The sequence below is a fragment of the Lepeophtheirus salmonis genome, chromosome 3 (genome assembly GCF_016086655.4).
Source record: "Lepeophtheirus salmonis chromosome 3, UVic_Lsal_1.4, whole genome shotgun sequence".
Lineage (NCBI taxonomy): Eukaryota > Metazoa > Arthropoda > Copepoda > Siphonostomatoida > Caligidae > Lepeophtheirus > Lepeophtheirus salmonis.
This window is the reverse complement of record NC_052133.2, coordinates 41,240,425-41,260,699: the sequence shown is the minus strand read 5'-3', so window position 1 is coordinate 41,260,699 and position 20,275 is coordinate 41,240,425. Positions and strand designations below refer to the sequence as shown.

The following is a 20,275-nucleotide window of genomic DNA, read 5'->3' as shown; positions in this document are numbered from 1 at the left end:
TTGGGCGACATAGGTAAGCTCTAGTAAATGTTAATTTATTGTAGCATGGTCCTGCTCTTATTAATATTATTCCATCATGATTCATGATGTTTGCTTCCTCATCATTGTTGTTAAGTTGTAGCTGAATAAAAAAGTGAAGGGAGGCAAATTACAAGAATTTTTAGTCCGCCTTTCTATAAAATTAATGGATTGATGTGAAATGACTGTATGTATGTATATTAGAGATAGAAGTTATGCATCATAGCGAATGCCGGGGTTTGACTCTATGTATGTTAATGTAAAAGTAAAAATTTGCTAGACCGGGTGTATATTAATAATTATATAATGTACGTACAGCTGAGTATGGCTAAAGAAAAGAGAGCTAGAAAAGGAGAGGCGAAGGACTAGTACTGCTGCTGTCCATTTAAAAAAGATAATAATAACAAGGAGAGAGAAGAAATAAAGTGGGAATAAATGAAGAAACAAACAGAGAGAGAGTGGGATAAGAAGGAGGCAAAAGGGAATGAACTTGGTATTCTTGATGGATGATAAAAAAAGAAATAGAGAGCAAGTTTTAAGATGGCGTCTGTTCTACAGGCCGGTTTCTATCAAGCTGAGAAGGAGGTGAAGGAAAGAGAGTGCGCGTTTAGTAGTGATGTCGATGTGGAGTGAGTCTGCTGCTGCTGGCTATAAAATATATATAATACTTAGAGTTGGGCGTGCGCTAGAGCTCGGATTTCTTCTAACTTGGTATTAGAGTCTTGCGTGAGACATCACATTGTCAAGATAGGAAATCGTGTCGTGTGGAGTTATCTCGCCTTTTTTCGCATTCCCGGCTCTCTCATTCCAGAAACAAATCTCTAAGTGAACGAATCCTAGTCTTCAATCGTCATGGGTGAAAATGGAACGATGCTTCATCATGGATCCTCTGTAAGTAGTAGTGCAGTTCGCACCGGATATTATCTTGATTCACGGAATATCATGTCTAGGGAGGGAGAGAGTCTTCCTTGACTTCCCTTCGAGAACTCTTTCCATCTTTAGACCCATACTTTTCCTTTTATTTGTCATTAAAGTGCTGACTAACTTTGTATTTCTTTATTTTCAGGGCTTAAATGGAGGTAAGATCCCTGTTTTACGAGAATAAATGAGTAAAATAAATCATTGTACAAGGCTTAAGGGGATTATATTCCCTTTTGCCTTGTCTATGGAGCAAAACGTGGAGAAAAATGGCGAAAATGGATTTTTTTAGTTGAGGCAGTAGAGTCAGAAACTAAGTCCCAATCTCAAACGATACTTAGAAAATTTATAACGCTTTGTTCCTTCCCCTTTTTTTTTCTCTCTTCCTTTTAATTCTTCTATTTCCCAAAGATTCTCTCTCATTTCTCTTTTTCTCCTTCTGTATCTCTCTTTCCTCCGCTCTCTAGCTAGCAGCTCTTCCTCAGACTATTTCCTTCTATCTCTCTCTCTCTCTCTTCTTGTAGCTCTGCTTCATTCTGACGCCATTTTCCCTTTTCCAGACACACACTTTTTCTTGTTCTCTCTCTCTCTTTCTATCTCCCTTTCTCCTTCTTCATGCAGCTTCATGAAGCTTTGCAAAAGTTCAATAATAAGAAGAACGTGGGGTGGAGTTAAATGGGGCTCGAATGAGCGTTTTCCTAGTGTAACAAAATGCAAGTACATTGCTCATTTCCCAGCAATCTTTTGATTATTATGCATTAAGTCTATACATGGCGCTTTGATGTTTCCACTTTAAATAGCTCTTATCCGCCCCATCCCCTCTCCTACATTGCTTGTTTATTTATGTAATTCGTTGCTCAACTTCTATTTTCTTCTAACCCGTAGAAGCATTCACGAATGGGTCGACAGAGACCAAAGCTTCTGAGCATCGTCATTCTTCTTCCAAGCATAAACATAAGGATAAGGAGCGACGAAAAGAAACGGAAGAGGAGCGCCGTGTTCGCAAAGAGCAAGAGCGTAAAGAAAGGGAAGATCGCCATAAGCGTGAAGGGCGTCGGGAGGAGACCGAGGAGGAACGACGGGCTCGTAAGGAAAAAGAAAGGCGAGAACGTGAAGAAAGGCACAAAAGGGAAGGGCGTCGGGACGAAACAGAAGAGGAAAGAAAAGTAAGGAAGGAAAAAGAGCGTAAAGAACGAGAGGAACGTCACAAAAGAGAAGGCCGAAGGGATGAGACGGAAGATGAACGTCGTCTCCGTAAGGAAAGGGAACGAAAGGAACGGGAAGAACGACATAAAAGAGAGGGTCGGAGAGAAGAAACAGAGGAAGAGCGAAAAGCTCGTAAAGAAAAAGAGCAACGTCATAAGTCCAAGGAAACGGAGGAAGAGCGTCGAGTACGAAAAGATAAAGAACGTGCTGAGAAAGAAGCTAGAAAAAGGAAGGAAATGGGATATGATCATTCCATGGGCGAAGAAGTGTCTTTTCATAATCATGATGAGGAAATGAAGATGGAACAACAAGAACAGCAAGTTAAAGATGAGCCTCAGTATGAAGAAGAACTACATGAGGAACAGGATGAATTTGAAGAAGATCGCTATAATAATGCGAAGCAAGAAAATATGGAGGTTGAAGTCAAAGTGCAGGATGATAGTGAAGATGATATCCCTTTGGTATGATGCATTTCTATTAATCATAATTTTCTTATAAAATTACTTATTAGTATATTTATATTCAACTAAGTCATTCATCATCCCGGTGCGATTACCACGTGGTTTTTTAAAAAGTTAAACAGCAGCTTTTAATTATGATTGACTGATAGTGCATGTAATAGTAATCCACTATTATTATTTTTCCCCACAAGATTCCCTTAATAATACAAACATAAATTATCGGGATTTTTTTTTTTTTGAAAGATTAATCCTATTAAATAGCAAAGATATGTCTCAACTTTCAGATTAAAGGTTTATTGCACTGCTTTCATAAGAGTTTTTCACGATTAAATTAAACGTTTTTATTACTATTTATGCAGTCTTTTAAAACTTGCTAACCATTTTTATTTGAGTTGCTGTATTTATCTTTTTTTTCTAATCTTTAGGCCAAAAAATCTAAGAATAAGAAAAGGAAATCGAGAGATGAGGATTCTGAAGATGATGTTCCACTTTCGAAAAGGAAAAAACCCAAAGTAAAGAAAGTTGAACGAGTTGAAGTAAGCAAAAAGTCAAAAAGCAGCAAGAAAAATCACAAAGTAAAGCATGAAGTAGTAAGTCCTACTAAAAGTGGAGGCCGTAAGAAAAAGGAAGATAAAGTTGAAGTTTGGAAATGGTGGGAAGAAGAGAAAGTAGATGATGGAACCAAGTGGAAATTTTTGCAGCATAGAGGTAATGATTTATATATATAGTTAAACTTATCTATTTTTTTTATTCAAAAATAATTCATTTAGGTCCACTTTTCGCTCCCGACTATGATCGTTTGCCAAAGGGTGTACACTTTTATTATAATGATAAAAAAATGAAGCTATCGTCCGAGACGGAAGAAGTGGCGGATTCTATGCAAGGATGATTGAACATGAATATACAGAAAAGGAAGTGTTCAACCGAAATTTTTTTAAAGATTGGCGTAAAGTAATGACAAGAGAAGAAAGAGATATCATAACTAATTTGAGTAAGTGTGACTTCAGAGAAATCAATACATACTACAAGAAGGTATCGGAAGAACGTAAAAATCGTAGCAAGGAAGAAAAAAAGGCGGAGAAGGAAAAAAATGCAGCAATACAAGATGAATTTGGAATCTGCGTTATTGATAATCACAATGAAAAAATCGGTAATTTCCGTATTGAGCCTCCGGGTTTATTTCGTGGACGTGGAGAGCATCCTAAACAGGGTATGTTAAAAAGACGTGTTGTACCGGAGGATGTGATTATCAATTGCTCCAAGGATTCTAAATTCCCTGAACCTCCTCCAGGGCACAGATGGAAAGAAGTTCGACATGACAATACTGTATGTCTATTTGTTTATTCACAAAAGGAGTATTAGAATGTGTATTAATTATTTTGTGTTTCAGGTTACTTGGTTGGCTTCATGGACCGAAAATATTCAAAATCAAATCAAATACGTCATGTTAAATCCTTCCTCAAAATTAAAAGGGGAAAAGGATATGTTAAAGTATGAAAAAGCGCGTGAATTAAAATCCAAGATTGAAAAGATAAGGGACGATTACACAGTGGACTTTAAGTCTAAAGAAATGAGAGTCCGTCAAAGGTCAGTTGCTCTCTACTTTATTGACAAATTGGCTCTAAGAGCTGGTAATGAAAAAGATGAAGATCAGGCTGATACAGTTGGTTGCTGTTCCTTGAGAGTTGAGCACATCACTTTACATACAGTTAAAGACGGTAATAATCTATATTATTTTAATAAAAGTGGATAATGATTAAAAATATTGACATTTATGGTATTAGGCAAAGATTATTGCGTAGAATTCGATTTTCTGGGTAAAGATTCGATTCGATATCACAACATTGTACCAGTTGAGAAACGCGTTTTTAAAAATGTGCAACTTTTTATGGAAAATAAGAGAGGTGAAGACGATCTTTTTGATAGACTCAATACAACAATATTAAATGAATATCTAAATTCATTGATGAAAGGACTTACTGCGAAAGTATTTCGTACGTTTAATGCATCGTTCACTCTGCAGGATCAATTAGAAGAATTGACTGAGGCAGATGATAATGTTCCAGCAAAAGTAAGTATTTGTTACTTTCCATTGAATTCTGAAATTTCTTAACATCAAGCCATATAATTAAGTTTTTTCAATAGTATAGTTTGCTAACATTGTGTATATCAAGTGTTGTCAATCATTAATTTTTCTTTCAATTTTAGATGCTTTCATATAATCGAGCCAACAGAAAAGTTGCTATTCTATGTAACCATCAAAGAGCTGCCCCCAAGACGCACGATAAATCTATGCAAAATCTTCAAGATAAAATCAAAGCAAAAAGAGAGGCTGTTGAAAAAGCAGAAAAAGATTTAAAACAAGCCAAAAAAGCCTACAAAAACGGAGGCTCAACCTCTGAAAAGGTTGTGATGGATAAAAAGAAAAAAGCTCTCGAGAGAACTGTCGAACAACTAGATAAATTGGAAACGCAGGCTGTAGACAAAGAAGAAAATAAAACAATCGCATTAGGTACGTCCAAGTTGAATTATTTGGATCCACGTATATCCGTCGCATGGTCGAAGAAATTTGATGTACCCATTGAGAAAGTGTATAACAAAACTCAAAGGGATAAGTTTAGATGGGCCATTGAAATGGCTGGAGCAGATTATGTATTCTAAGGAATGGGGAGAATCCAATTAGCATATTTGTTGCATTTTGACATCGATTTACATTAATAAATATAATGTATAGAGAAAATAAGTCATTGAAACAACAATACCCTAAGAAAATGTAGGAAATCATGTTTTCTATGGAACTAGAATGTCGTTAGAAAATAATCCGACAATTATACGTCCTTCGTTAATTTATTATTTATGTGAATGTGTATATCTAATTTGTTAATTTACATTTTTTTATATAAATATTTAAACGAATTTACATAGAAGTGTGTAAGCATGTATTATAAAAGTCTTGCTTTATTTGTATATAATAAAGTGTGTAAACGCATCATTGTTAGTTCTATATCATTTGATCTATACATATAGAAAGATAAACATTTGTACACCTGTGTCTTTTCGTCCTATTAATATTTTAGGATACAGTCACATTATTTTCTTCAAATTATTGATCCTTAATCATAAGTTAACTACTTTAATGACTGGAACATTTTTAGTAAATGTTTTTCCAACAAATTCTATCGTAAAAGGATATTATACAGGTTAAAAAAAAAAAACTATTTCCAACAGTATGAAGATGCTAAAAAATGAGTAGCTTACATACTAAGGAATCCTTAAATCATGATTCAATCCAAAAATTAGATGTTAAATGTTATCGGGTGTATTTATAATTCATTCAGAGATAATAGAAAGCCCTGGATCACACTTAGACGCACTTTCATATCCTGACGCTAGATTCACAGCTTAATACTCGACATCACAATAATTAATTCACAACAAACAATAATAGTATTATATTACTTTACATTAATGGTAACAAAATAAAAATCATTAAAAAATAGAGGTAAAAATTGAATATGGATGTAAGTACATACGTAAATAACAAAATAAATTGAAATACATCACAGATAGGTGGCTTCAAATGCAAAATTAAACTAATCATAATAGATCAATGATTAGAGTCTACATACTACAGAGTTTTAAGACGACCAATAGGGCTTGAGCGTTTTGATGCTCCACTTTTGGTGGGAATTATCCTTATCACACGATCGCAAAACGAGACTATTGCTATCAGGTAGTAAAGCTAAACACATCTTATATGTTCTATGATAAATTTGTCGAAGGTTTTCTTTGAATTCCCATGGTCCGCTCACTGAGCCGAATGAACACCATTGAATTGATACAGAACCACTTGAATCTGCAGTTTGGCACCATTCTCCGGACGTTAATTGTCCCTCTGTATTGAGCCTAAACATTTGATTTCCTCCCATTCCATGGCATGAAGAGGCAAGGGTCTAAGCAATTAAAAATAAAAACTTTGAATGATGAGAGGTAGTCGTGATAACGTACCTTCTCTGGAGGATGCTGTCCTCGTGTATCTAAACAGAGATTCGTGGCTTCATTTCGAAATTCTCCCCATTTAGCATTTGGAGGAAGTTTGGGATATTTTTCCAGCACATCATAGGCTACCTCTTTCATAAACCAATCAAAGGATTTACAATTCAGTTTTTTCTTTAAAGCTAACTGCTCAGAAATATCCCCCATATCCACAAATTTGGCCATAGGCTCACGTGTGTAGAAGGACTCCTTATATTCATCATCGAACCAAGTTTCAATTACACGTCTATAAATTATAAATTGACACAAGTGTTCATTTTTGACTCACAAAGAATATATAATTTGATGGATAAGAAAAAAAGGGTGTTTACTTATAATTCCTCATAGTAGTAGGCTGCCCTCCAAATTTGTTACCTAGGGATCCAGAGTGACAAGATGAACAGGAATGTCCTCTATAAACATGCGCCACTCTTGAGCATGGAACCCAAACAGATCTTCCTCCGCACATCCATGTTTTAAATGAGAGTTCAAAATTTTCACCACCCCAGATATATAAACCTAATGATCAAATTCATAAGAGGTATCAAAACAACAAGATTCGATGTACATGGAGTATTTAAAAAAATGAACAGTTTTTGAAAATTAAAAAAAAAAACACTGAAGGAGGAGACAGTTTACAAAAGTTGTTTCAAGTTGCGAATAAATATTAATTATAACCGTTTATACCTGGGTCATACCATCCTAGTTCCTTGAACCATTCTCTATCAATTGCGAATAAACCTCCAGCATGAGTTGGTGAATTATAGGGCTCACTATGGTATCGTCTTTTGGTAGACTCTTTGATGGGTAAGTTCCCTTCTTTATATAACATGCCCCATTCAAAAAGACCTCTTGAGTGTGAGCCTTCAGCATAAACAGAGTTGATTGAGAAATCATCCCAATTGATGCCATCTATGACTGGTACTGAGAGTGTTCTCCTAAAAAAATATTTCAAAATAAATGTAATTAGATATCAATGTCGCAATGAAAAATGATTCCCGCTCTATAAATAAATTTATGACATCCAAATAAATACAGTCGTTGATTTATATGGATATACTTACAATCAATATGATAATAATAATAGCCTAAATCATTGATAGTTAATGAAGTACATACCTGTTTTCGTGAATAGGTGCAAGGAGAGGAGGCAACCAATTTTTGTTGACTTCGCAATGTGCATCTAAAAAGATAACTACATCTCCTTTAGCTGCCAAAGCCCCATTATTCCTACTCCGAATAAGTCCTTCTCTTTCTTCATTTCGAACGACGACGACCTTTCCTTTATAGTAGGGCTTTTGAATCTCGGCATCCAATTGCTCATGTAAATGTTCCAGCTCAGACTTATCATCCACGAGTACAACTTCTTTTAGTAATTGTGGAGGAGAGCTGTGAATTAATTAATTAATGGATTATAGTTTATTCCTATTTATATATCTATCTAAATCATATCTGAATTCCTTACCCATTAATGACAGAATTAATCGTTCTGAATAGAGTGCTCCATCCCTCGTTGTGTAGTACCAAAATGACTAATGATATGAAGAAAAGTAATGATAATTAATTAGTGGCATAAGTGTTGCTCATTATATTTGATGGATAATGAGTTACCGGAAGCAGTTGGCAAACGAGTTGGATAGTCCCAAAAGGCACATTCCTTCTCCCGAATATCAGGTATTGTTCTATTCAAGGAGATTTCATCTGAGACGAGTTGATTAAATCCATAGACACTCTTTAAACGGTCTTCTTCTTTCCGTTGTGAGGCCTTGAGTTTATGGGACTTACCAGCCTCTCCAGGACCATTTCGTGGCCTGATTAATAAAGGATGAAATAAATATGAATCAATGATTATTTTAATCATGATCTCTCACCTCACGATCCTATCGTTTGACTTTTCGTAATTGCCCAAGTTTCCAATGCCTAGAAACCTTGGGATTTCCTCAGGATATGACTTATGAGCCTCGTACCGCGGCTTGAGATTGGCATTACGCTTGGCATTGAGGAAATCTTCTCTAGAAATGATCTCCGAACTCAAATTGAAGTGACTATAGATCAATCCCAAAAAGATGAGGATGAAAAAAGCCCATAGAGCCAAACGGAGAACACGGCCTGTCCTGATCTGAACAACTCTCATCCTCCTCCTCGTCCTCCAGAGACACGACTACGACGTGTCAAACACCGCTTCTTAAAAGAGAAAGAGTGAGAGTTCAATTTAACTACTTACTATTACTACAACAGCTCAGTTGCTTGTAGCTGCTTCTGCACTCAGCAGAGCTAAAGGAATTTAACTTTTTTATTAAAGGGCTGCGCCGATCGAAAATTTAATAAGTAACACTCGCGGCAGCTTCACTTCATTGAAAGGAAAGAAAGAAAGAGAGGCAACCAAACAGAAAAAGACACATAGATAGAGAATTAGCTAGACGAGTGAAATCTAATTACTAATTACTACACAATAAATATTATTAATATAGAATCCAACTCAATTCCCAATATCCTGCTCCCATTGTCAGTATTATATATACTCATACAATCACTGAAGCCATTTGTTACTTACTTTTTCCTATCACTTAAACACTTTCTATATACTATATGAATAGTCTCTTCCCTACTCCCAATGATTATCGACACATAATCTGCCTATTAATTAATAATATCCTCAACAAAATATGAAACACCTTTAATTCAAAATGTCAGTCAATTAAATATACATGGACAGTCATTACACGTAGCTCCTTAAACCAAAATCTGGGTCGATAAGTACATGCTATTTATAAAACATTAATAATTGTATTATTGTCATAGAGATTGAATTCATGTCGTGTCACTCAGTTTTACCTGTTTGATATAATTCATACAATATTATATTGATGTGTCATAAGTCCTATTATCCATGCAAATTAAAATCACGTACATAATATTATATTGATACTTTAAAAATGTAGAATTGAAAGAAATCATTATTAATTATTATACATCAAAGGATTAAATCGTTAAATCCCATTCCTTACTCTATGAATCTAAATGATTGACGTAGTGACAACCACGTCATTTACAATAGGGAATCAATAATAATATTGCTAAATTCATTCAGAGCTCTCAAGTTTAGAAATTAATTCGGCATGAGATTTTTACTTGATAGTAATCATTCAATTGGGATCACAATTTTTAAATAGGGAAAATTATTTATTGACTTCAGATAAACATTTAACTCTACAAGTGGCTTATTATTAGGCTTATAGGACGGGGTTGAGTGACTTCCATTTTAATTTGATAACATTGTGTCAGTCATTTATACCAGGTAATAATCCTTTCATTTATAATATTTTTCGGTTTAATTTAGCCATTAATTTTCAGCTTTGAATTAGTTATTATATTTTGAGACGGGTAACCGTAACGAGATTACAAGATTGTGTTTACTTCTAAATTTATTTCAAATCAATATTGTAGCTAAACTAGCCTTTTAGAACCAAATTCTCATTTGTAAAATGAAGTCCTATTTACTTATGATTCAGATTATGTAAAAAAAAAAAAAAAAATGAAACCTCGAGGAGTTATTCCTTTAAAAACCCCCTTATCATATGGTTATTTTTTAAGCCTTTAAATTCTATTTTCGCAGGATTGAATGATCAAATATAAAATATAGGTAAGCATAAAATTTTGCAAAGAATAAACTTCTTTTTTTTTTTTTTTGCGAATTATTGATAAATCCCTGTTATAACTGTATTAAATCCATTATTTCAACCGTTTGGTCTCCTTTTCCTTATAGTCTCTTTATATATACACATCAACAAACAACATATTAGGTGTAGTAAAAATAAATCCATTATTTTTAATAGATGTTTTAATTTTTTTTCTATTAATATCTATCTCCTTGGTAATCAAAACAGTGTTACATAACGATCGGAATCGACGATTACCATTATTTTATCCGCTTTTCCGACAATGTACCTTCGGAGTAAGGTGCATATTTGAGATCAAGATTACAGGAACGGAATCGACGAAATAAAAAAATGTGCTTAATTGGTTTTTACATTTTCAGGACTATATAAAACTAGGCGACTATATATAGTCACCTTGATATAAACACTATTCTATTTTCAGACGCTTGTATTGTTTTCGAATTTATCGAAGAAAAACTGTAAAATATGGCGTATTTTCTCTTTATTGGTGCCTGTCTTTGACGAGCAACGCAAACAATACTGAGTCAAGCAATCACAAAAGTTCCTGATAAGGAGTGATAAAAATCCTATGTATAATAGTGATCCTAAAAAAAACACCCGAAAATCAACATCGTAACCTATGATCGTAACCCTGACAATTTGATTTAAAGAATGTTTTGACCTTGATCAGCTACAATCAGCTGTTACAAGGGAGGAGGGGAAGAAGGAAATAAACAAACAAAGATATATTAATTTGAATTACATATACAGGGCTCGAAGATGGAATTCGCACCCTACCTCACATTTCTAAAAGCAACATAAAATCAGTAATTTTTATTTTTTTTCTTGTAAGACTGACATTTGAGATATCGTTAATACGTCATGTCTTAACTGTTTTGTTACTGACTTCAAGTTCATTTTGAATTGAGATGGAGGACCTCGTCAAGGACCGGTAAGATGCTGCGCACCTTCTAGATGAACTCTGCATCCTTGACCTTCGAGGAGTCCTCCTGTGACCTCGAAATAGTCATCCCCCAAATGGCCGACATTGACCATGCTGACGTGACATACAAGCGCTCTATAGAAAAGGTGGGTGAACCCAAGGTAACTTGAAATACAAGTTACCCTCGATGAAGGTACTAATTATTATTAAACAATTTGGAGTTTCTATCGGAAAATTAAAATTCTTCAGTCACTACATACTGAATAAATATAGGAAATATTGACATCACTGAAATCAAAAGTAAAGCTACATTAAATAAAGTTAATCCATCGACTTCATCTCTAAATTTTGAAATTGTACAACATATATTAATACTGGGATTGATATTATGAAATATATATTATCCCAGATTAATATTCATAAAATATCCATACGAAAAGAAATATATATGATATTATATTATCTAAATATAAATCAGCGATGTACTGGATGAGCTCTGTTCAATTCATTAAATTTGTGTGTCACGTTAAATCAAATCATTATGTATTTTTGGATAACACTATGGACTATTATAAGGATAAAGTAAGAAGAATAAAGGTAAATCAAGGACCATATTAAATGAACTTATCACACACACTAATTCTAAAAATTATGTGCACATAAAATATATAAATACAGAGGAAACACATAAAACAACACCAGAAAAACCGGGACAAAGATCCCGTCTAGATCTACTAGTCATAATAATACATTTCAACATGTACTTTTTATCTACTTTTTTTATGTCTAAATATACCTAATACAGATCAGTTCTAGTCCTGTCTTCTCCTTAAGCTGTTCAATCCTTTATTAAATCCTCCGTGGCCCATTCAACACACCTATTTTTACTCCTTTTCGACGACAAGAATAGCATATATAGTGTAAAGTATACAACATACATTTGCATTGTACAATAAAATACTCAATAACTTATTACAGTTTTATATTATATGGTTAAATGTAATGAGTGTTTCATAATATTATCTATTCAGTCTTTCTGTTTAATTTGTTGATTTTTCTTCTTCTTGAATCTCCTGAAAAAAGGATTAATATTTTTATTTCTTTTGATATATTCATTTTTTTTCTCTGAAAGAAGCTAACAGTTAGATAATTTGATCTAGATAGAAATTTTTTTTTGAGTAATTAAAACAGTTTAACTAATAAGTTTGAGTAATAAAAAATCGATATCATATATTTTGTTGGACATTGCTTCTGAGATGATGTATATACCTAAATATTTATTAACTATTTAAAAAACTACAGATTGTCTAGTGACCGTATGTTTTCCTTCAGATTCTTCCTTTCCCTATGGTGAGTCGAGGTTGCGAGGGCATAAAAAACAAAAAAGGAGGGAAGACATTTAAATGAATTGAGTCCGAGTCTAAAGATTGTATTCAATTAGTTGCAGATTGGCGAGTGCATTCCATTGGACCATTGTCGTCGATTGAGGAGGTTGGAGAAGTAGCTTGAGTGGAGATGGACTCCACGACTTTTCTCGAAGACAAATTCAAGACCTTCCTGGGGGCTCCAGATGTGGTGCCAATGCCCACTTTGAATCCCCAGGGGATTAGTGCCGCAAAGAAATGCATCGATTTCGATGATGAGGAGGATGAAAACATTCGCGTGTATGCACGGATCAAGCCGAGGCTCTGTGAAGAGGAGGTGGAAGGGAGTACCAAAGAGTCTCGCATTTATATTTCTGGGCAAGAGGTCGTAACGGATCCTTCGCCTGGAGCAGGATCCAGTTATTCTCAACGATTCCTCTTTAACAAGATTTTCCATCCCCAAGTCACGCAGTTGGATTTCTTCCGCCAAATGGTTCAGCCTCGACTTAAAGATTTCCTGGAGGGACACAACCAACTCATTTTCACCTACGGAGCCACTTCTTCTGGGAAAACATTCACTGTACAGGGCACATTGAACAATCCTGGGATTCTGCCCCGTTCCTTGGACACTATTTTTAATTCCCTTGGGTCCGACAGAATAATTGAAAATACCCCGTTGAAGCCCTGTGGCTTTGATACATTTGAATCCTGCTCCTTCCAGGACGTGAAAGAAGAGAAGGACTTTGTTCTGAGTCTGGGTAGTTATCTCCACCAAGTAGTGGATGAGGACAGCACCACCTCTTCGTCCTCCTCTTCCTGCACAGCAGATATGAGTGCAACCAACAGGGAGAGAGAAAAGACGGAGATCGAAGGCCTAAACCACGAGGGAATGTTTTATTCCCTGTGGATCTCCTTTGCGGAAATATACAATGAAACTATTTATGATCTCTTTGAAAAAGTATCCTTGTCCAAAAAGTTGCGAGGGACTTCTTGCAAAGTTCCTTTAAAGCTGTGTGAGGAACGAAAAGGAAGCGCCTATATAAAGGGGCTCAAGGAAATACCCGTCTCATCTGCAGATGAGGCTTATAAACTCCTCCTTATTGGTAGAAAAAATCTACACTTTGCTGCTACTAAACTAAATCACAATTCTTCCAGGAGTCATTGTATTTTCACTGTGAAGGTTATTAGATTTTGTGATTTAAGACAACCCAAATATGGACGGGTAAATATTCTCTCTTTCTGTGATTTGGCCGGCTCGGAGAGAATAAAGAAAACAAGGAATGTAGGGTCAAGGCGAGTAGAGGCTGGGAATATTAATGCGTCCCTTCTTGTTCTTGGTAGAGTCATGAAAACGTTGAGAGACAATCAACGGATAAAAGAAATGAAGAAACATGCCATTGTTCCTTTCAGAGATTCGAAACTCACTCGTTTATTTCAAGCATTCTTCGTTGGATTCGGAAAAGCTTCCATGATTGTTAATATTAGTCAGTCTCCCTATCTCTTTGATGAAACACTCCAGGTCTTAAAATTCTCTGCTATTACGAGTAAAATTAGTTACGCTAAGGAACAATTACCTGCTAAGCCTAAGAGAAAATCTAGATTCTCATCTATTTTATTTGAGCATAAGCGAATGTCTTCATTAAATGGACGAAATACAATCATATGGGAAAATCCTGAAGCAAGGTCAACACTATGTCCACCAAATCAAATTGATGAAGAAGACGAGAGTGACGTTGAGTCGTCTGAGGAAATTAATGAGACGCATTATGAAGCACTAACAAATCTCATCAATGATTTGGAAAGACGGTTATTGGAGGAAAAACGTAAAAATGAGTCCTTAGAAAGTGACATTAGAACTGAATTGTGCAACGAGTTTAATATCATGATAATGAATGTTGAAAAGGAATGGCAAACACGTATGAAGGAAACAACAGAGCGCATGGATGATCTTAGTGATTGGAGGATTAAGAAATTAGAAAATGCCTACAATGAAACACGCAAACGTAAACGACAGGATATTAGTGACGACGAATTGAATGACAAAATAGCTGAACTTGAAGCTAAGTTAGAGGATAGAAATCTTGAAATAGAGGAAATCAAAAAACAAAACGTGGCTATTAAAGACTCTCACAAGTGTATCCTTGATGCTCGAAAAAAACTGCAGGAAGAAGTGACGACTTTAAAATTTACTAATGAGGACAATAAAAGTAAAATCAAATCCTTGGAAGAAGAAATGGACAAATTAGCACTAGAGAACAGGAGCAAAGAATCTGCTATAGAATCATTAAGCTCTAATCCCATTATAAAAGATTTGAAAAACCAACTTTGGGATACAAAAAGAAAGTTAACTGTCAAGACGGAGGATGCTGCATATTTCAAAAAACTTTTGGATGAAGCAGGAGAAGAATTTCTTGCAAAGGACGAAAATGAATCCAAGTTGTTAGAAGCTCAAAAGTCTTTGAAGGTAGTGTACATATTATACTAAATGATAATAATTAATTGGATCATTATACTCAAATTTATTCCAGACTGAATTAGCTCAAGTTAAAATCGCACTAAAAGACGCACACGAGGAATATTCAGTTTTAATAAAGGAATCAAATAACAGACAAGAAGAGTATGAATCAATGGAGGAACTTTTGTCTGCTTGTCGAAAAGAAAATTGCGAGATAGTCAGTAAAAATGAAAAAATCTTAGCAGAATTATCTAAATATAAGCAGATTGGCAATGCTGGTGACAGTGAAGTGGTAAAGTTTTTTATAACACATTTATTTATGTTTTATAAATCTTCTCATTAAAAATAAAAATTTTATGTTTCATTTTTAGGATTCTTCAGTAGTCGATAACCTCCGTAAAAGGTTGGATTCTACATCTTCAGAAGTAAATTGTCTTTTAATAAAATTAGATAAAACAAGACAACTGTATGAAGATCAAGATAAAGTTCTCAAAAAAGTTGAAGAAGAAAAAAATAGGCTTGATAAGGATTTAAATGATGAAATTGAAACGCTGAGACGTTCTAAAATTAAAATCAAATCTTCAGAGGATGAGAAAAAGAAGATATTGTCTGAAAAAGAGAATGAAATTCAAAATCTAGAAAAGGAAATTAAGAATTTGATGAAGAAAGGTATAGCAAATCAACAATCTCTTGAAGATAATTCTAAAGAAATACAAAACCTGCGATGTGATATTGCTGAGAAGCAAAATATTATTGAAAATCTTGAGATACAAGTAAGGTCAGAAAGGATTTTTTTTTAAAGTTTAATCTTTATTTTTTTAAGATTAAGTCCTTACAAAAAGAGGATAATGTGATAACAATCTTAAGAAAAGAATTGAAGCTTAAAGAATATGAAAAAACTCAACTGAGTGATAAAATTACGGAATTAGAAAACAAAGCAGTAAGTTTGTCTACTGTTACTAAACTTCGAGAAAACGTAGAATACCTTGAATCTGAAATTGAAGCCAAAAATTATGAGGTTGAAAAGTCGAAAGAGGAGCATGAGTCTATTTCGTTGCGCTATGATAAATTAATTAAATTGAAAGATGATGAAATTAATAGAGAAAAGCAAGAAGCGATGAAACTTCGAGGTTTTATGATGAAATCTACTCCCAGTAAAAAGAATGCATTGTCAAATCTGGAAAATGAACTTTCCAAGAAGGAAGCTATCATTCGAGAGCTTGAGCTAAAATTAGAAAAATCATTGTGAGTGTGGTTAAACATAATTTTAATAACTAATTACTAATTTTTATACGTTTACAGATATGATGGAGAGGTTGAAGACTTGCTTAGAGACGAAATAGAGTCATTAAAGCGTGGTGTAACCGAAGCAAATGCAAATCATTCAAAGGAACTGGATAAAATAAAAAAAAGCTAATGAAAAAGTAATCAATGAATACAAGGATGCGAATAAGGAGCTCCAAAAACAAGTCGGCATTTGTTCAAATAGGGATGCTGCAGAGGATTCTAGTCAATTAATTCATCAACAAATGAACGAATCAGATCAGAGCTTTAAAATCGACTCAAGCATCATATCAACTGGATTGCAAAGCTCTGGTAAAAAGAAAAGAAGGGGTAAAATTAGAAATGCCCAAAATAATAGTACAAAATCCAACAGTAGCTCCTCAATTTTGTTAAATGAAAGCAATGTTGAAAATGAAGTAAATGATAGTGAGGGTAGTTTAAGTAGGTCTCGGAAATCAAATAAAGTCACTCGTTCACGTCCAGTTCATAAAACTAAGAAGAAACACGTTAGTTATGTTGATAAAAGTTCTATATCAGAACTAAGTTCCGTAGAAAAAGAAAAGAATGCGCTTAAGGAAACTCCCAATTCTGAATTTCTTCATTCAGCCACCAAAAACACTCCAAGAAGATCAAACCGAACAACTAATAATAATACTTCCAGACAACATGGGGTAAGGATGAAACTAAATACTTTTCTTGTAATGACACTTACTAAAAGAAATCCGGTTTTGGAATACTCATGGTCATTTTAATTTTTATTTAAGCCATCAAACACAAAAATGATCATTCAAACCTTCAATAATCATGTGGTTGGCCTTTATAGCCTTTTCTAAAAATCAACTTTTTAAGATTACATATAATAACGAAAATCAAAGATAATGGAATAAGAACTCATTTTTTAGTTATTGTTATCATATTGAATAGGTAATAAATATTTATTTATTTTTCAAATGTTGCAATGTTTTATCAATTATAAATACTCTAAAAACTATAAATTTAAATTGGTAAAAATTTGAATGGTCATTTTCGTGTGCTACGGCTTAATAACTATAATAAATGTGGGCTTTACCTTATTTTATTGCGAATATTTTCGCATCTTATACATTTTGCCACATGACATATTTCGCCACCTTTTCATGTTTTCATATTAAAGGTTCGAATTTTTACTTTTGGTCTTTACTATAGATGAAAATAATAAGATAATGGAAGAGAGTCCCGCTTTTTGTTGCTGCTACCTGAATATTTTTCTTCCAAGGCTGATATCATTTTTATTTTATTCCTGAAGAGAGAAACATAAAAGTATAAAGTTATCATTAGTGCATGAAAGACTTAAAGGAGCACTGATGATTTGTTGCGGAGTTACAAGTGGACCTCCTTTTTAGACTCTTAGACTTGAGGATTGCCATTGTTATTAGCTGATTTAATGAAACATCAGGGCAACTTTACTTTCTTCCAAACATTCTTCAAATTGTCAGGATAAACACGTTAATTTTCGTTTTTTTAAAACAAACTTTCTTTCTATCAATTGAGTTTCTTACATTTCTTCAAGTCTCAACTAAGATCATGACTATGAACAAGGTGTCATTATTCAATGAGTCCTTTACAAATAGACTCATAATCCTGGATCCGTGACTACTTACTCATTTGTCCTTATAAATACAATTCCTTCTATATTTCCTCACTATCTGCCTTTTTTCTTCATTTTTTAATCTATAGCCGGGATGCAACAGTAAAGACTAAAGTAAAGTTCGAACTTATATTAAATAAACATAAAAAATGCGGCAATATTACCAGAGACGATAATGTTCGTGTCAAAATTACCGGTCACATTAAAAGTGTATTTAATACTGGAGGCAAAATAGATATTATATACCAAGTTATGTTAGGTTTTGGTCTGAAAATTCTAGACCGGTCTGAGAACCTTATAGTTTTAACTAAGTCTTGTTTTTAGTAAATTTCGGACTTGATTTGTTCAATCGTCATTTTATTTCTTTTAGTTAAATTAATATTTGTTTAGCATTTTATTTCGTTTTAAACGGAAATATCTGTCTAAAAGAATAATAATAAGACTAGTGTTGAATTGGTCCTAGGAATAATTTACTTAACATTCCCCCCACCCCCATTCAGCCTTTCATCGATCAAATCAAGGTTAATAGAAATACAAGGTTAGACCATCATGAAATCGGGCTTGCCAAAAATTTCAATCTGATGTATTGTATAGACTGCAGGCCAAGACAGACAGATTTTGACAAAACACACCACCACTCAAAATCTTTGACGTAACGATTGCTAGAATTTTCAATTTAATGTATCATACCTACTGTTGGGCAAGAAAGACAGATTTTGACAAAACATGCAACCACACATCTACTATGGCGTCAACATTAAACGCGTGGTGGAAGTCAAACATCGGTCGTACACGCGTTATGGTATAATCTTGTATTTCTATTAACCTTGGGTCAAATCTTGTTTACCATTCATTCGGAGCCTATTTATATTCCAGTTCAATGTTTTAACTATATAATCCATAATTTTGACCAATAATTTTGTTAAGAGCATTTTACAAGCACTTATGACCTCAAGATTTTCGTTTGGAGTGGGGAGGGGATTGCTCAGACAATTCGTTGAATTTTTTTTAAAGGAGACACTTTAGTTGAGAGGGAATTGGAATGATTTATATATGCTTTTTTTTGGGGAGTGGGTGACAACATCGGAAGCCCAATTTTTGTATGACGTATTTGCACTACAAGTTCCGGTTTCAATAGGAGTTTAGAATAATACTACTGCTTTAAATGCGCCAGTAACTCTATGTCATTGTAGTTCCGGTATACCGAACACAGCACTAATATCTCATTTCTCTTTTTTAGGTCCTCAACTCTCTTGAAAACTTGACTGAAATGGAAGAAGAGGGAGAGCGTGCCTCTCAATCATCTGTAGGAAAAAGACAACTTAGAACTAGGAAAAAAAAGTAATTTTAATAGTGTGGTGATGATAGGAACATTGTAATACCGTCTCTTTTAATAAAGAATATCATAAAAACATTTATGAATATTTTATCTCAACATTTTACAAAGAAAGTCCCTGTCGTCCTATTCGAGACAACAAGAAATGATGATATTTGTGAGACCAAAACAAACTTATGTCTATATGTTTCTGATTATAATTTATTTTTCTCCTTTTATTGTTATTTTTACTATTTTGTATCAAGTGCTCAATTTGATATCTCTTATGTCAAGAATATTATATTCAAATATATATATTCTTATTTTATTATATATTTCAAAATAATTACACCAAAAGTAGGATGGTTTTCATCATCCATTGCGAGCTTGTAACAGCATGACGATATATTAAAGAATTAACAAAAAAGAACAATAGTACCAACCGTTTTGCTTGTCTAATTTCAAAACATATTATTATCTACGTTTTCCCCATCTCTGCTAATTACGAAACATCCATGAATTCAGCCTTTTAACAGAATTAACAAGGAGAAGGACAAAATTTATCTTTGGTATCATAAAAATTAAAATCTTGAGTGGGAAAAAATATCACTACGATCATGCATCTCCTGAAATTAAACAATTGCTTAGCGCCCTATGTTTTAAAACTTTAACATGTCGTTATCTTTATTGTATCTCGCAACTTTTCATCCTAAAATAACATTCCCATTTCTGACAATAATTCAAAAGGTAAACTGAGATACTTTCCCATAATAAGTATAACAGTAAAAATGATGCCTTGTAGATGGCGCTTAAAAATTTGGGACTTATTCCAGGATCTAGGACTATTGTTGTGTCTGTTCTTATTTAGGTCCGAGGTCCTATTCAATCCTACTTGTAGGCCCTTCACTATTGACGTCATTGAGGGTTAATAGAATATTATTATATAACTAGCTAGGTTACAAATTTAGAGAGCACCACAATCAAATTGTC

General features: G+C 33.9%; 3 protein-coding genes across 13 annotated transcripts; 2 read left to right on the top strand and 1 right to left on the bottom strand.

The window, feature by feature from the left end:
• Nucleotides 1-724: 724 nt before the first annotated feature.
• Nucleotides 725-5,592, top strand: LOC121115126 (DNA topoisomerase I, mitochondrial-like). Its single transcript, XM_040709308.2, is given in 9 exon segments — nt 725-909; nt 1,085-1,097; nt 1,822-2,603; nt 3,029-3,311; nt 3,374-3,466; nt 3,469-3,929; nt 3,994-4,321; nt 4,388-4,674; nt 4,812-5,592. Coding segments are annotated over 9 exon segments (2,739 nt in total). The 5' UTR covers nt 725-870; the 3' UTR covers nt 5,265-5,592.
• A 448-nt stretch (nt 5,593-6,040) lies between these two features.
• Nucleotides 6,041-12,170, bottom strand: Pgant7 (N-acetylgalactosaminyltransferase 7). Of its 2 annotated transcripts, none has more exons than XM_071887406.1 (9): nt 12,037-12,170; nt 8,510-8,822; nt 8,250-8,449; nt 8,104-8,170; nt 7,758-8,027; nt 7,326-7,576; nt 6,971-7,157; nt 6,612-6,885; nt 6,041-6,556 (listed from the first exon to the last, which is right to left on the bottom strand). In XM_071887406.1, the coding sequence occupies exons 2-9, from the start codon at nt 8,770-8,772 to the stop codon at nt 6,242-6,244; spliced, it is 1,827 nt and encodes a 608-aa protein (XP_071743507.1). In that variant the 5' UTR covers nt 8,773-8,822; nt 12,037-12,170; the 3' UTR covers nt 6,041-6,241. The 2 variants fall into 2 exon arrangements, with proteins under 2 accessions (XP_071743507.1, XP_040565244.1); XM_040709310.2 differs by lacking the exon at nt 12,037-12,170 and adding an exon at nt 9,193-9,449.
• Nucleotides 12,038-19,723, top strand: LOC121115124 (uncharacterized). Of its 10 annotated transcripts, none has more exons than XM_040709305.2 (8): nt 12,046-12,160; nt 12,543-12,556; nt 12,688-15,068; nt 15,133-15,351; nt 15,431-15,832; nt 15,883-16,304; nt 16,362-17,014; nt 19,211-19,723. In XM_040709305.2, the coding sequence occupies exons 3-7, from the start codon at nt 12,756-12,758 to the stop codon at nt 16,474-16,476; spliced, it is 3,471 nt and encodes a 1,156-aa protein (XP_040565239.1). In that variant the 5' UTR covers nt 12,046-12,160; nt 12,543-12,556; nt 12,688-12,755; the 3' UTR covers nt 16,477-17,014; nt 19,211-19,723. The 10 variants fall into 10 exon arrangements, with proteins under 10 accessions (XP_040565238.1, XP_040565239.1, XP_040565235.1 ...); XM_071887404.1 differs by having other exon boundaries at nt 12,049-12,187; nt 12,451-12,556; nt 12,682-15,068; XM_040709302.2 differs by having other exon boundaries at nt 12,050-12,160; nt 12,682-15,068.
• The last annotated feature ends 552 nt before the right edge of the window (nt 19,724-20,275 follow it).

What these genes read in the sequence shown, in the direction of transcription:
- LOC121115124 (XM_040709304.2), top strand. Translation starts at nt 12,756, where the DNA reads ATGGACTCCACGACTTTTCTCGAAGACAAATTCAAGACCTTCCTGGGG. An exon ending in AAGCTCAAAAGTCTTTGAAG is followed by an intron (nt 15,069 to 15,132) that starts GTAGTGTACATA and finishes AATTTATTCCAG; the next exon opens with ACTGAATTAGCTCAAGTTAA. An exon ending in CTAAAATTAGAAAAATCATT is followed by an intron (nt 16,305 to 16,361) that starts GTGAGTGTGGTT and finishes ATACGTTTACAG; the next exon opens with ATATGATGGAGAGGTTGAAG.
- Pgant7 (XM_071887406.1), bottom strand. Translation starts at nt 8,772, where the DNA reads ATGAGAGTTGTTCAGATCAGGACAGGCCGTGTTCTCCGTTTGGCTCTA. An exon ending in ATTAATTCTGTCATTAATGG is followed by an intron (nt 8,028 to 8,103) that starts GTAAGGAATTCA and finishes ATTAATTCACAG; the next exon opens with CTCTCCTCCACAATTACTAA. An exon ending in ACTAGGATGGTATGACCCAG is followed by an intron (nt 7,158 to 7,325) that starts GTATAAACGGTT and finishes TTTGATCATTAG; the next exon opens with GTTTATATATCTGGGGTGGT.